At 31.7% G+C, this 16,876-nt stretch overlaps 2 protein-coding genes across 3 annotated transcripts; one reads left to right on the top strand and one right to left on the bottom strand.

Annotated features, from left to right (window-relative positions):
• The first annotated feature begins 1,317 nt into the window (after positions 1 to 1,317).
• borcs8 (BLOC-1 related complex subunit 8) lies at positions 1,318 to 10,991 on the top strand. 2 transcript variants are annotated; one of them, XM_056448223.1, is made up of 6 exons: positions 1,318 to 1,447; positions 1,642 to 1,754; positions 4,414 to 4,478; positions 4,578 to 4,685; position 4,976; positions 9,522 to 10,991. In XM_056448223.1, the coding sequence occupies exons 1-6, from the start codon at positions 1,411 to 1,413 to the stop codon at positions 9,582 to 9,584; spliced, it is 387 nt and encodes a 128-aa protein (XP_056304198.1). In that variant the 5' UTR covers positions 1,318 to 1,410; the 3' UTR covers positions 9,585 to 10,991. The 2 variants fall into 2 exon arrangements, with proteins under 2 accessions (XP_056304198.1, XP_056304197.1); XM_056448222.1 differs by lacking the exons at position 4,976; positions 9,522 to 10,991 and adding an exon at positions 4,820 to 4,893.
• tmem221 (transmembrane protein 221) lies at positions 8,676 to 12,219 on the bottom strand. The gene is made up of 3 exons (XM_056448221.1): positions 11,817 to 12,219; positions 11,027 to 11,112; positions 8,676 to 9,449 (listed from the first exon to the last, which is right to left on the bottom strand). Exons 1-3 carry the CDS (start codon positions 12,104 to 12,106, stop codon positions 8,956 to 8,958), a joined length of 870 nt encoding a protein of 289 aa, XP_056304196.1. The 5' UTR covers positions 12,107 to 12,219; the 3' UTR covers positions 8,676 to 8,955.
• Positions 12,220 to 16,876: the final 4,657 nt, after the last annotated feature.

The raw sequence follows: 16,876 nt of genomic DNA on the forward strand, positions 1-16,876 counted from the left end.
TCTTCTGAAGCGATATGGTTGGCCTGTACGAATAACTGCAAAAAATTACAGGAAACATTGCAGTTAAATTGTGGTTACTGCAAATTATCCAACAAAAATGTTTGGTTCATGGAACATTCTCTGATGGTTTGCCAAAAAAGTTTTTGTTATAGCCTATTTGCAGTATGTTCCCATATGAGAAGTTGAGCATATTATTTTAGGTTCTCTACAAAATAAAAAACACCCTTCCTAGCCGATCACCATGCATGGTGGAGTTAGTTTTTTAGTTAACAATAAATAAATAAAAACATACAAAAACGTTTCAAGTGCGTTAGGGGAACATTATGTGCTTGCCACGGTTTTGCTTTAAACCATTTTGGGGGATGTAAACAAAAACAATGGTCCCAACGTATTTCCTGTTTTACATTTTTTATTTCTACAGCTTCCGAGAATCCAAAAAGAGCCACAGATTGATAAATAAAGTGATGAGAGCCGTTTTAACATAAAGTTACGATTGAATTATCTTTTGTTACATTTATTAAATATTTTAACAACAAGCAGGAAATGTTCACAGGCTAAAGACGCCACCACATTGAAATGGTCTAGAACCTCAGTTTAAAGATGACATTTGTAGTAGTACAATCTGCCAAGAAACACTACACTTTTATTATAATAAACATCATGGTAAATTTATGAACAGAACAATGCTATTTATTACCTTTAATACTTTTGATTGTGCTCTTTCTGAATCCTAATAGACTTTGGGACAGGGGTGGGGGTTGACTCTATACTTAACCTATTTTATACCGCTGTAGATGTCTAAATAGTGGGCTCTGTGCACAGCTAGAGTTTTAAAGCCAACAATAAACTTCTGGTGAAAGCTTAAGGTGACTATTTTCTATTTCACAAGGTTGTTTTTACAGCATCGATGTTGTAATGTAATTACAAAACATTCAGATAAATAAACTTAAGCATAAATTTTGTTTTTAATGGGCATAAAAAAAACTAAAAGTCTTTTAAAAGTCAAGCATTGCTTTCAATGTATAACCTTATATAATTGCCCCTCTAGTCTCTTTTTTTTTATTTTTTATTTACTTTATTTAATTTATGTTTTTTCTTCTTTCTCCCTTCTTTAAAATGTATTATGCAGATTGTAACAACATCTCCGTCTTTTTCTAAAGCTCTAAGTTTCTGCAATCTATTGTTAAGTTTTTGAAACAAAAAAATATTTATTTTTGGTGAACCGATTCAAAGATTCGAATCACTCAGATGAATCATATCCACCAGAACTAAAGGCTAGGAACTAGTTATTGAGCTTGTGTTCATCCGGATGATTTCTTGGGAGCACAATCTTAGGGAAAACAGCAGTGTTTTGGTAATACAGAGGCAAAGTCATATCAGGCGTTTATTTATTTGTTTTTTTAAATAATAATGGAGGATCAGGAAATGCAATTGAAAGTAAAAAGAGGTACCGCGGATAGATTTGAAATCTTTCTGCCTATTGATTCGTGTTGATCAACAATGACTTGCTGTACTTTTGTCTTCATCGTTTAAAAGATTTAATTTACATTATATGTTTAATTGTGCGTTTGTCGTCATGCTGGTTTGTTGTGAACTTGAGGGAAATACACTAATGACGTGTTTTGTTTATTTCTGCTGCAGTGACTGATAAGTTCACGGAGAGTATGTGTGTTTTGGCAAATGAACCGTCAATAGCCCTTTATAGGTTACAAGAACATGTCAGGAGATCTTTGCCAGAGCTCGTGCAACATAAGGTACGTTATTTCAACACTTTTCTTTGAGATTGATTAGCTTTTATTACTGTGATACAGAAAGCACATTTGATTAGACACTAATTCTTTTGATTAAGGTAAAGTTGGTTTTATATTCACGTATTCGGACTTTCTCCTTCACAATTTAATTTCAGAAATATTTGCTAATTCTAAATAGTTGAATCATATTAGCAGCCAATGACTATCAAAGTACAACATTGTTCAGTCAAATAAATAGTGCTAATGTTGTTTTTAAAGTCATACATACATGTGATTACAGACTAAATATTCAAAGTACCATGGTAAATATCAATATACACTGTGTCACAAGTTGTCATTAAATGAATGTGCGAATACAAAACCAACATTACCATTATTTTTTAGCTATTTCCCCAAATAATTAACCTAATGAAAATTCTGTTAATATAGTTAATGTCAGAATTATTAGACCCCCCCCCCCCCTGAATTATTAGCCCCGTTTATTTTTTCCCCCAATTTCTGTTTAATGGAGAGCGTTTTTTTTTTTCAACACATTTCTAAACATAGTTTTAATAACTAATTTCTAATAACTGATTTATTTTATCTTTTTCATGATGATAGTAAATAATATTTTGCTAGATATTTTTCAAGACACTTCTATGCAGCTTAAAGTGGCATTTAAAGGCTTAACTAGGTTAATTTGGTTAATCAGGCAGGTTAGGGTAATTAGGCAAGTTATTGTATAAAGATGTTTTTTCTGTAGACTATTGAAAAAACATATGGCTTAAAAGGGCTAATAATTTTGACCTTAATGTTTTTTTTTTTATTAAAAACTGCTTTTATTCCAGCCGAAATAAAACGAATAAGACTTTCTCCAGAAGAAAAAATATTATCAGACATACTGTGAAAATTTCCTTGCTCTGTTAAACATCATTTGTGAAATAAACAAAAATAAATACAATTTTTTTTAAAAGGGGTGCCAATAATTCTGACTTCAACTGTATTTAAATTTCACAATAGAAGAAATTCACTCACCGTTTTATATGATGTAATTTACATGTTTATGTGTTTACTTGTTTTGCAGAACATGCATGCCTTTTTTATTACACAATTTAGCAACATTAGCATCCATAAAAACATATTGCCTGGAAAACATAACATATTATAAATCTTTAAAATAGCCTGTGATTAGTTTTAATAGGGTATTTGTTTAATGTTCTCTTTTGTATTGTTGTATTGGTTTGCATAATTATTGAATTCATTGTATTCAATAAACTTACAAAAGAGAATTAAACAAAGCCACAAAAATGTAAATATTATGACATCCATTATTGAGTTTTAGGTATGAAAAACATGCATTAAATTTATTTACTAAAACATTTTAGTGAAATTATTATTTTTTATTATGTTAGCTAGATTACATTATCTTGGTGGTGTTTTAAATTATATTTACAACAGTTCTCATGTTTGGCATCTACATTAAGTAATACTTAAGCAATGTTTGTTATTTTGTGTATTTATATTTATGTTAGAGCTAATAATAAGAATACATTGTTCAGATGCAAAATATTGTCTTTCTGACAAATCACATTTACAACATTTTGAAAGTTTTTTCCTAAAATATTGTTAAAATGCACATTATTATTATTGTTTATTATTATGTCAGCCAGCAACAAAAAGCAGTAATGTCAGATAAACAAATATTTAAATGATACGTTTAAATGTATTGTCTTGTATTTATGTTTGTAATTAGAGTATTGCTTTGGATATAAGAAACAAAATGCATTTGTTTTAAATATGTATTATTATTATTATTATTATTGTTGTTGTTGTTGTTGTTGTTGTTGTTATTATTATACCTTGGGTATAGTTTTATTTATTTATAAGTCAGAATTATTAGCCCCCCTTTGAATTTTTTTTTTTTCTTTCTTAAATATTTCCCAAATGATGTTTAACAGAGCAAGGAAATTTTCACAGTATGTCTGATAATATTTTTTCTTCTGGAGAAAGTTTTATTTGTTTTATTTTGGCAACAATAAAAGCAGTTTTTAATTTTTTAAAAATCATTTTAAGGTCAAAATTATTATCCCCTTTAAGCTATATGTTTTTTCGATAGTCTACAGAACAAACCATCGTTATACAACAACTTGCCTAATTACCCTAACCTGCCTAGTTACCCTAATTAACATAGTTATGCCTTTAAATGTCACTTTAAGCTTTATAGAAGCGTCTTGAATAATATCTAGTCAAATATTATTTACTGTCATCATGACAAAGATAAAATAAATCAGTTATTAGAAATGAGTTATTAAAACTATTATGTTTAGAAATGTGTTGAGATTTTAAATTTTATCTCCGTTAAACAGAAATTGGGGAAAAATAAAGGGGGGGCTAATAATTCAGGGGGGCTAATAATTCTGACTTCAACTATATATATATATATATATATATATATATATATATATATATATATATATATATATAGATATATAGATAGATAGATAGATAGATAGATAGATAGATAGATAGATAGATAGATAGATAGATAGATAGATAGATAGATATATACACACACGCACATACATACATACATGCAACAAACATTTGAGTACCTTAAGCACATATATATCTTCATAGTTAATGGTGAGTAAACATTTTACTTTAATATCTTTTAAATTCATAGACAGACATGCAGAGCTGGGAGGAACAGAGTCAGGGAGCAATTTACACCGTCGAATATGCATGCAGGTAAGATTTGCATTACACAAACCATCAAACTGGTGATTTAAATCATTTAAAACTTCACCATACTTCATGGCTGTTTCTCTTTGTTGTTGTATTTTTCAGTGCGGTTAAAAGCATGACAAATAGTAGTCTCTATTTCAAGAACATAGACTGTCTGCTCCGGCAAGCCATATCTCTGAAGGAACAGATCAGCAGCTCGCAGGGACGAAGGTTGTAATCGCCGTCCATTTGTTTTTGCACTTTTAGAAATCACATCATTATTTAATGGCTTCCTTTAATTTTCCTCATTTGCTTCATATTTAATTTGCTCACTTTTCTGTTTTGAAATACGCATGTGGCTTCAGTGCTGTGATTAATCCGAATGAAACACCCGCACACACTTCAGTCACACCTTGAATCATGGAAATCATTTTAACAGGTTAGTTTTGCTTCATCTTTTAGTTTGTTTCTGTATACATCCTGCATGCTGTTCACTTTACTCTTGTTTTTTTTTAAATGAGAGTGATTGAAATGTTAATTCAGATCAGCTTCTTTCATACCTTTATTTTACAATTGAAGTATGACAACAATAATCTTCTGCAGCAATCATGTTACCTCCATGTACAACAAATACACATGTCTTTACAGCAAATAATATACATAAAAAATCGTATAAAGCTACACGGAGTGTTTCAGAAATAATTTCTCAATATTATTTAGCGTTTTATCAGATTTCTTACACCTCTTAGTTTATATTAGGTGTGTAAAAATATTCCGATTTTTCTCTATCACATTTTGCACCTTATAAGACAAGAATGTAGCAGACATGCCGCATTACATACACCTATATATATAAATATATGCGAATATAAATAATTGCTAGCTGATGGTGGACTGCTAATTTAGATTTTGCTGTCTGTCTCCCTTGTGCTACCTTATTTTGTTTATTTGAAGAATGCGATCTAATAATTCTGTTTATTATATTTGTTATTAATAATAGTGCTGCCTAATGAACGCATTAATGTGGCAAGTTTATTTTAAATAAAATTTAAAATGGTAATTTCAAATGCATCATTTAAACTTACTCCTTTATGGCTGAGTAACTTTGTTTAAATGCAAATTAAATTATTCGACATTTTATATTTATACATTTTAAACTGCAGTAACAAATTTATTAATGGCCTAAGTTTGTTCAAAATGACACATAAACAGTTAGATTTTTAGGTTCACTTGATGTATTTCAGGGCCTTGGAAAGGGGACGTAGTGTATAAACTAATTATTGGAAATTATAAAGTTTCAATTGTAAGGAAACATCGAAGTTGAAAGATCTAATGTAACAAAAGATGGCAATTGTGAGGTTTGAAGTTGCAACTAAATTAACTTGTTTTAACTTGATGTTTATTGTAACACTTTAACATAAAGTTACATTTGGAAACAAAGTCACAATTGTCAGAATGTGATGTTACAATTGGAATATATAAAGCTGCAACTACAAGAATATCTTGCTAATTTTAATGTAACGTTGTAGGAAACAAATGACAGTTTCAGTATTTAAAGTTACAAATAAGAAACATTAAATTGCTGCTGTGAGGAAAATATTGCACTAGTTAGGTTTAATGTAACAATGTCACATCATGAGATACAGTGCTCAGCATATATAAGTACACCCTTTTAAATTCATATTTTTAATAGGAAGGTAGACAATATTATATCTGCATATACATTAGATTAGTCAGTAGTAAAGCCTAATCTGGAGCTCTAACAGAATGACTTAGAATAACGTTCCAAAAACGAGGACACCCAAATTTATGTTATAGAAAAATATAAAATACAAATTAAAAAAAAAAGAAAAATCAACAGAAGCAAAAAGAAAATTAGTTAAAAATTAGTAGGTTGTAATTCTTTTTTTTTGTGATATTTTGCTTGAATTTAATTATTATCTTTCAATTTCTGAATATGTTTGGTGACTAAAATACTATTTTAATAAATGTTTCTGTTCAATAAATCTGTTTTGTTTAAATGCACCAAAATACATTGCCTATATTCACTGAAAAATACTTTAAAAAATATTCATTTTCAAAATGGGGTGTACTCCGTTAGGCTGGGAACTCTATTAAGTCACAATTGTCACACAAGCCAGAAATTGAAAATGTAAATTTACAGCTGTGGAAAAAAAAAATACTACTATTAGGAGCTTTAAAATAACATTGTAACATAGTTCGGTAAGTCACAATTTCAAAATGTCAAGTCAAACATTGCGATTCCACTTTTGAGTCGAATATCACAATTGATACTCACATTGCGACATTCAAAACTTAAAAATATAAGTTGCAGCTACAAACGTTTTTGTCACACTTTATTTTAAGCTACTCTTTTCACTATTAATAAACCATTAATAACGAGCTTATTTGTATGTTTATTTGAGTAATATTTAAAATTTCAATTGTATCATTTAAATTTACTCCTTTATGACTGAGTAACTGTTTAAATGCAAATTAAATTAGATATTTTATATTTATACATTACAAACTGCTGTAATAAACTTCATTTTTGGCCCAATTTTGTTCAAAATAACACCACAACAGTTTGATTTTTTGGTTCACTTGATGTATTTTAGGGCCTGATCATTTATAAACTGATCATTGGAAATTATAAAGTTGCAGTTGTAAGAAAAATATCGGAGTTGCAAGATGAATATAACTTTGTAATGTAACATAAGGTGACAATTGTGAGTTTTGGAGTTGTAACTAAATTGGAAATATACTGTAACTTTTTTAACTTGGTGTTTAATGTAGCACTTTAACACAAAGCTGCATTTGGAAACAGCCACAATTGTGAGAATGTGATGTTACAATTGGAATATATAAAGCTGCAACTGCAAGAATATCTTGCTAATTCTAATGCAAAGTTGTGGGAAACAAAATCACAACTGCAAGATTTAAAGTCACAAATAAGTCATATTAATGCTGTGAGGAAAATATTGCACTTTTTAGGTTTAATGTAACAATGTCACATCATGAGATATGTCACAATTGTGAGATTTAATCACACAAGCCACAAATGGAAAATATCAATTTGCAGCTGTGAAGAAAGTATTGCTATAAGGAGCTTCGAGTTTTAACATCACATCATTTATAAAGTCACAAGTTCTAAATGTCAAGTCAAACATTGCGATTTTAAAGTTATGAGTCAAATATCACAACTGATACTCACAGTGTTTTTGTCACAAAAAGTGCTATTTTGAGGTTCCGCCTGGATTCTGCCTACCCAAATTCAAAAGCTTCCCAAATCCACATGCAGAGGTGTAAATGCAAAAGTTTAGCATCATTTAAAAAAAAAAAAAACGTTAGAATTTTTATAAAACACTGTTGAAAGTGATTAAAATAATTGTATATGTTTTCTCTTTTATAATAAACCCCTCCAAAAAAGAGGTGCTTTTTTTTTTTTTTTTGTAAACTCAAATTTGAAAGTGTACCTTTTAGGTTCTGTGTGGTCTAGGTTGCTTTTAATTACGTTTGGTGGTTTCTGCACATGTCAGTAATCATAGGAAAAAAGAAAAATTACTTGATCATAATCTATGCAAAAGTTATTCTATTCCAACCAGTATGGACCTTTTAAAATTTAAAGAATGCGAAAGTAAATGACATCACAGATCCAGTACCGGGTACACATGGTACACTTTTCACTATTAATAAACTATTAATTACAACTTCTGCCTCAACCTCCTAATTTGCTCCCTATTAATAGGAATTGAGTAGGAATATAGTATAAGATCATACCCAATATGTAGTTTACAAGTACTAATAAACAGCCAATATCTCAATAATAGGCAGGTATTAAACCACTTGCTTATAGTCAAACTGAAGTGTTACCAATATATATTACTCGTGAAGCAGAAAAGGCTCTTTTGATGCACATAAAAACAAATATATATGAAAAATGATGCTATGGATTGTTATAAAGTTTGTAAGGATGGATTTAAGACTTTCTCCAAGTGTTTTAGTTACCTAATAATGCTGCATGCCTCTACATCAGGGGTGGGCAAACTCGGTCCTGGAGGACCGGTGTCCTGCACAGTTTAGCTCCAACTCTAATCAAACACACCTGCTTATGGATTTCTAGTGATCTTGAAGACACTGATTAGCTTGTTCAGGTGTGTTTGATTAGTGTTGGAGCTAAACTGTACAGGACACCGGCCCTCCAGGACCGAGTTTGCCCACCCCTGCTCTACATCATAGGTCTCAAACTGGATTCCTGGAGGGCCGCAGCTCTGCACAGTTTTGCTCCAACCCTAATCAAACACAGCTGATCCAACTAATCAAGGTGTTTAAAACTACAAGACTATTAAGCAGGTGTGAGTTGAAGGCAGTTGGAGTTAAACTATGCAGAGCTGTGGCCCTCAAGGAGTTGAGTTTGAGACAGTTGCTCTACATACATGAATATAATTTGAAATCAGGCACATTATATCGCATCTTGACACCAAAGTGAATGTATTACCACTCATACTAAAGTTGAATCCTTAATGGTGGCTTTACGAGCAAGCACCGATCTCATCTCGCTGTTCACTCCGTTCCATGGTTTGACCTGAGTGTGAAACAGGCCGGATTCTGTTGAAAGTGTCCGATGGGTTCGTCCACTACCACCGCCACTGTATCCGTCTTTATCACTAGAGTGACCTTGAGGCCCGTTGGATGCCGAATACTGCAATTTGGGATCGATGTGAGCGGGGTTGATGAAATGGCTTGGCAGGTTGGCTAAGCTGTGTTGCCTTCGTGGATTTTCCGTAATGCTTAGGTTGGACGTTCGGATTTGCTCGGGGTTGTTGTGGTACATGGTGTGGAGATGATCAGTGCGGAAGTGTTTGGCTGCGCGTGCAGCTCTTATTAAAGAGTGAATGATGATGAGTAGCAGGACGAGAACTCCGGAGGACAGCACACAAACACTGGCTATACCAGTTTCCACTTCAAACACCAGTAACATGTATATAGACATGGCTGTGAAGGGAGGAAAGAGAAATATATGACTTGTGAATGATCAATTAGTAAGACTATATTGTTTTTTCACAGAAAAGAGCTTTGGATCATGGTATGCATAAGGATGGAGGAGAAAAGCATGGCTCTGGGATGTGAAAATACACACTGATGAAAGCCTGGATGAAATGGTGTGCCATAATCACTTGGTGTCTGCAACTTTTATTGATGATGGTCAATAGTCTACAGTATGGAAGCCCATTTTCACCTCAGGATTACAAAATAAAAGTCATTTTGAGATTAAAACATAAAGCAAAGTGAGAATTGCGTGATTTAATGTAACATTTTAACATGAAGTTATATTATAAATATAAAGCCATAATTGTGAGATTTACAACAGTCTCATTGTAACATGAAGTCACATTATAAATGTATTTACATTTGAGATAAATAGACCTGCAATTGCAAGGAAAGTATTGAAATTGTGTCATTTAATGTAATTCTGTAACGTCACAGCTGTGAGACTGAAAGAATCGCATTGTGACATGAAGTCGGGTTAAATTTTTTAGGGGGTTTTCACCTTTAATTTGTATAGGAAAGTGGAGATTACAGACAGGATATTATTGGGAGCCAAGAGAGGGGGAGGGTTGGCAAAGAACCTCGAGCCGGGACTCGAACTCAGGTCGTCGTGAGCACCATGGTACTATATGTTGGCGCACTTAACCACTAGGCTATTGGGGCGGACATGAAGTCGAATTTTAAATATGAAGTCAAAATTGCTCAATGGAATGTCACTGCAAGGAAAATATTGCAATTGTGAAACTGGATGTGTCACGTTATAAGATATAAAGTCACTATTGTGAGATTTAAAGTTTCATTGCAAATTGAAGTTGCATATTAAGTCAGAATTGCAAACTTTATTACAATTGGGATAGATGTATTTGCATCTTCAAATAAAATAACACAAATCCTAAATGTAATGCATCACCCTAACAGTGTCAAATTATGAAATATAAAGTCACACTGGGATGTACAATCTCAGATCGAAGATATAAAGTTGCTGTTGCAAATAAAAATATTGTAAATGCAAAATTTTATTTGACAAAATATAAACAGTGCCACATTTTCAGATTTAAAATCTCAACGCAACATTTAAAGTAACATTGTGAGAGTTAAAGTTACAATTAGAAAATATAAAGTTGTAAATGCAAGGAAAATGTCAAAGTTATCAGGTATAATGTAACAAAATACTATTATGCACAATATAATAAATTGCAGCTGCAAGGAAGATATCAAAACTGCGTGTAACAATGTAACATATAAAGTTGAATATGAAGTCTCAATTACTTCTATTTTTGACTCTGATTACCAAATGGGCTTCCAGTGATACAGAAATGAAAAAGATGATGTCTGATGTAAAAGATGTAAGGATCAACATATTTTATAAGCTGCTTTTGGTGTTTTGTTACAGTTTTTGGACATTTTTGCACTGTAAATCTACATTAGGATGATGTAACACTCTTTAAATGTGTATATTGTGAATATAATTAAAGTTTTTAAGCACAACTAGTGTCATGAGTTTTTTGTGGTTTAGTACTTACCAGCTAAGTAAACCGAAACTCCTAGGCAAAACAGACCAATGCTGACATGCCGGACGGTCCTGCTATCCATCAGAAACCAATCGGCCCTTGGGATATAAAGAAAAAGTGAGTATGAACTTGGAGCAGGGCCTGAATTTGCTAAACAAATTGACACATTTCAAAGTCACGCAAGACTTATGATGACCTGAAACAATGAGTCGTGCTGTTCTGTACTTTGAATTAGATCAAATTTAAATATTTAACAAGATTCCAAAGCTCAATGAGGAATTTTAAGATCCTCTAAATATCAAATGAGGAATTTTAAGATCCATTAAATATCAGTTATGATTAATACAGTGGCACCAAGACGTGAGCCACCTTCCTTTATAAGGAAATTGCCTTAATATAATAAAGGTAAAAGCAAGAGGCAGAAATTATGCCCTTTTTTGGTGCCCCGAAGTATTTGTGGGTGAAAAGTTCTTCAAATAACCTTTTCCCCCTAAATAAGCTAAGATCTAAAGACCTTTTGTGGAATGTAAAGGTTGAATGAATGTTACAAGATTTTCCATTAAGCCATCAATAAAGAACATTTTTATTAGATATATGTCGATTACTTTTAAGGTACCACTATTATGATGTGTCCGTAGTAAATGTGATTTACCAGTCGTCCAGTCTTAACACTTTTGGGGATTGTTTTGGCTTTTGAAAGGCGTTCTTTCAAATAAAAGTTACGCTTATTTGTTCGACGTTACACGTCTAATTCAATATCATGTGCAAATTAAATGTCTACACATGCAATGCAATCGATTACCTTTGCGTATCTGGTTCTCCTCTGCATATTTCAGTAGCAAAATAGCTGTGAAGCAAACAAACAACAACTGAGCTCAAGTTTAGAGTCAGAGATAAGGCTGAGAGAACCGTGGAAACAGGCAGTAACACCGCTGTGATGTCTTTTGACACGAAAGTTGGCGAATCTTTGATAACAGCCTGTTGAGTTTGGAGCTGGAAGATCAAAATGACGGATAACACGGCCATTATCGCGGATAAAATCCCTAAAAACGCAAGTACCACGAGAGAACGCTGACTGTAGGAATGCGTCATGTCCGACAGTGAACAAGTGTCCGTTTTACTATGTAAACAGAGGGCGAAATCCGCGATAGTCCATCAAAAATGTCTTTTTTCCTCCAGTTTTCAGGGAAAAGCAGCGATGCGCGAGACGCTGCTCTGGAATGCGCGTGCTCTCGTGCCGCTGTTGTTCAGGCTGGGCATGTGATCCACTTTAAATCCCCAGATTAAAAACTTTTTCATGCAACAATGGGCTTTTTATTTGGATTTTTTTATTTACATAAGCAGCTGCTTACTCGTCCTGGACTCGTTTGGCTATTGGATTGATAGAAGTTCTCTCTCAGGGAATGCACTTGACTATGACAAACATGTTCTTTTAGTTAGTGCATGCAACAGGTGTACAGCCTTTTTATTACTATGTTGTTGTTGTTAATCTACTTTAACAAATATGTTATCAATCATCACGTATTTAAATTATTTTAACAATATTTAAAACATCATCATGTAACTTATGACTCACATAAACGTTTACAATTGTTTTACCTGTTGTACACTGTAAAAAAAATCCTGGTTGCCTTAAAATTTTAAGCTGAATCAAATTAACCTTATGAGTCCATAATGTCAAACTGACTTAAAATAACTTGTGTAACTTATAAAATTAAGTTAGAACATGATTAACTTGGTTTAATAAGTTGCAATGACCTAAAAACATGCTGTCATGACTAATTGATCATATAATTTTTATAGGCATATGCAACAGCCTACATAATCACATACAATAAAATGTATGTTAAATGTAATGTGGGTTTAAATAAAATATAACTTCATGAAACAACTTACTTTTATTTCTATGTGGTGCGTTTTAAAATTCTGCCAACTTTAACCAATATGAATGAACTTTATTTCTAGATTTATTACAAATAAAAAATTTGCTTTTTATTTAAACCATTAAATTAAAAATGAAAACATTTTACTTGAAATATAATAAGCAGGACTAAAATAATAATATATGAAGAGTTCAGAAGCAAAATTCTCTGAAAATTCCATCAAAAATGAACATTTTTCCCAGCCTTCTTCATTTATGTTGTGTTATTTCACTTTAAAGACCATGAAAATGTCTTATCCTTTGCCATAAAAAGGGAAATTACTGAACACACACACAGCAGCCTGATAAAATTGTTTATTTTAGAAGAACATTTAGAGGTATTTGGAGGTTTTTGCATCTGAACTCTTCATAGATTGCTTAAAATGAGCACTGGTCATAATGCGAAAGAAAGAAAGAAAAAAAGAAAGAGAAGAACTTAGTATGGGCCAATTTGCATAACATGGTGTGTTTTTATAAATTAGGTTCCATAGTGGTGATATAAACACTGTAAAACCCGAAAAGTTAAGGTAACTCAAACCATTTGAGGAAACTGATTGCAACAAACCATTCAAGTTCAAAAACTAATCCTAATGAGTACTGTGAACTTAATCAATTTGAATAAATGAAGCAATTTGAGCACAGCAAAACCCAATAAATGAAGAGAACTCAAACCAACTAATTACTGTAAAACCCAATAAGTTGAGACAACTCAAACTGTTTGAAGAAACCGATAGCAACAAATCATTTGAGTTAAACTAATCTATATGAGTACTGTGAACTTACTCTATTTAAGTTAAAGTAATGAGGTATTAAATTAACCCATTAGCTTCAACACTGAGTTTAAAACTCTTTTCAAAATAAGTAGAATTAACTTTCAGTAAATTTTGTACTAAAAAATACTAAACAAGAACAGTTTGTAGGTTTGGAAGAACGTAGACCAGAGTCAGAGAGGAATATAAGATATCAGACATGAACCCCAGTGACTCTGCTGCCTCTATAATGTGTTTTGGAAATAGAGGCAGCAGTTGCTCCCTTTTAAAACTGATAAAGCTTTGCTTTTCGGTTGCCTTAGAGACGAGCTTTGCACTCCAGAGAACGCTTTGTAAAGGCAATGGAAAGCTTTTTAAAAAAAATAGGCCACATTACAGTCATTCATATGCTCTGATTTCTGAGAACAAGTGCTTTTAAATTGCTTTCAATTGTCTGTAAATGAAGATTGTCCTGATTGAAAAAAAAAAAAAACTTTGTAGGGAGCAGGCCTTTATGAGTAACACTCTTTATGAATATGATATACAATTAGGCATGTATATTTCTCCTTTGTCACGTGCATTTTCTTTAAACAATTGCATAAAGGTGAAACATTGCATGTTACCTTAACCCTGAATGCGCAGGTAAGGTTTTTGGCTAAAAATGGGCTGATGAGAACTCAAGGTTTGCTGCTGTGCTTAACGCGATAAGCCTGACACTATAAAAAAACATCGTCTGAAGAATTGCCTGAACATGAACACTGACCAGAAAGGCTATTTCTGAATTCGAGAGACTCACCACATGCGCAAAAAGTCAGGCCACTGATGTTGTCAAAAGCAGAAGTGAGAAGTTTCAGGAAAAAAAAGTTGACACTTTCCAGAGTTTCCTTTATTTGATGTGAAACCATTAACTTCTAAAAAAATAGATATATTAATAATTAAATAAAAACTATTTTCTAACATTAAAGAACTTTCCATGGATCCAATTTATTAAAAATACACTGTAAAATCCAATAAGTTAAGGTAACTCAAACCATTTGAGCAAACTGATTGCAACAAACCATTTAAGTTCAAAAACTAATCCTAATGAGTACTATAAACTTAATCCATTTGAGTAAATGAAGCAATTTAAGCACAGCAAAACCCAATAAATGAAGAGAACTCAAACCAACTAATTACTGTAAAACCCAATAAGTTTAGGCAACTCAAACCGTTTGAGGAAACCTATTGCTACAAACCATTTGAGTTAAACTAATCCATATAAATACTGTGAACTTACTCCATTAAAGTAAAGTAATGTGGTATTTAATTAACTCATTACTTTCAACACTGACTTCAAAACTCTTTTCAAATGAGTAGAATTAACTGAGTTAACTTCACTCATTTCATTTGATAAAGTTGACAGTCTGGTTTTACAGTGTGCATTTTTTAATAATGTCCCAAATAAGCTTTTAATCAAACCTTTTAACTTTTTTCAGTTCCTAAAAGAAGCATTTTATGTCTTAATGTGAAGCTTTACATAAAGCCACATCTAAAAAATGAAAAAGCTCTAAACATAAAGCTTCCAAAATTGGATTCTTCAACAGTGCCATAACAAACACTGCAGTGAACAGATCCATTTTTGATAGTGTGAAAAACTTTTTTATAATCTAAAGTACCTTTTTTCCACCGCAATCACTCATTGTGTAGCACTGTATAATCTTTGTATAGAAGATTAACATCGTATACACATCTAGACATATACTGTACATTGTCTTTCCTCAGGCCATCTACCTCATGAACAGCTAAATATCCCCCTACTGTACTGTTTACTTTCTCATACGCACTTGTGCACAGCATCTTAAAACAATATACAATGCTATACTCTCTCAAACGCATTTGGACACACCTTATAACTTGTATATTTATAACAAATCTGTACATACAATTCAACATCCAGAGCGTTTTGTCTAACTGCATCTCTGTTTAATGTTTGTTGTCTTTTCTCATATTTATTTTCGTGTCGTCACCTGTCACTATATGTACACTGGAAGCTTCTGTAGTCAAAACAAATTCCTTGTGTTTGTAAAGCACACTTTACAATAAAACCGATTCTGATTCTGATTCTGATCTATAAGTATCTACAGGACCTTACAATTTCATAAAAGGGTATTTACAAAGAGGGAAAAAGTGGAAGTTTAGATTTTAAAATGTTTTTTATTGTTTATTTTTATAACTTTTCACAAAAAATGTATTTGTGTAAAGCAAAAATGGTATGGCATCACTGTAAAAATAAATAAATAAATAAATAAATAAAAACTATAACCTTTATTTAAGAGTGAAAAACCTTCTATGAAATGTAGAGGTTCTGCACTATTACAAATAATGTTTTTGCAGTGCCATAGAATAATCATTTTTGAGATCATGCGAAAATTACAAATAAAATCTAAGTGTGAAGAATGTTTTAATTATTTAATAATCTGAAGAACTAAAGATTCACTATAGTTTTGTAGGGATTCCAAATTAAATACTTCAGTTAACAGTTTGGGTCAGAATCATTTTTCCTAATGTAAAGAACATTTTAACAATTCTAAAAAAAGTAAAAAAGATTTGTGCAAAGCAGTCTCATAAAACTAAAGGTTCCAAAATTCACTGTGCATGACACACAGACAAAAAATGAAATAAAGAAAGATTTAGTTCATACTAAAATAAAAAATGCAAACAGTTTACTCAATTTCAAGTGGTTACAAATCGTAATTTTTTAAGCTTAAAAGTAGATTTTTTGAAGAATGTTGGAAACTGGTAACCATTGATTTCTATTGTATTTTTTTTTCATTCTATGAAAGTCAATTTGTGTTCAGTAAAAAAAAAAGAAAGTTGTTACAAATCTTTTTTTTTTCTTCTTAAAAGTAGATATTTTGAAGAATGTTGGAAACTGGTAACCATTGACTACCATTGTTTTTTTTCATACTATAGAATTCAATGGCTGCCAGATTCCAACATTTTTCAAATCATCTTCCTTTGTGTTCAGTAAGAAAAAAAGAAAGTTGTTACAAATGTTTTTTTTTTTTTTTTTAGTTTAAAAGTAGATATTTTGAAGAATGTTGGAAACCGGTAACCACTGACTTCCAATGTATTTTTTTATTCTATGAAAATCAATGGCTGCAACATTCCAACATTCTTTAAATCGTCTTCTTTTATGTTCAGCAAAAAAAA

The sequence above is a fragment of the Danio aesculapii genome, chromosome 22 (genome assembly GCF_903798145.1).
Source record: "Danio aesculapii chromosome 22, fDanAes4.1, whole genome shotgun sequence".
Taxonomy (NCBI): domain Eukaryota; kingdom Metazoa; phylum Chordata; class Actinopteri; order Cypriniformes; family Danionidae; genus Danio; species Danio aesculapii.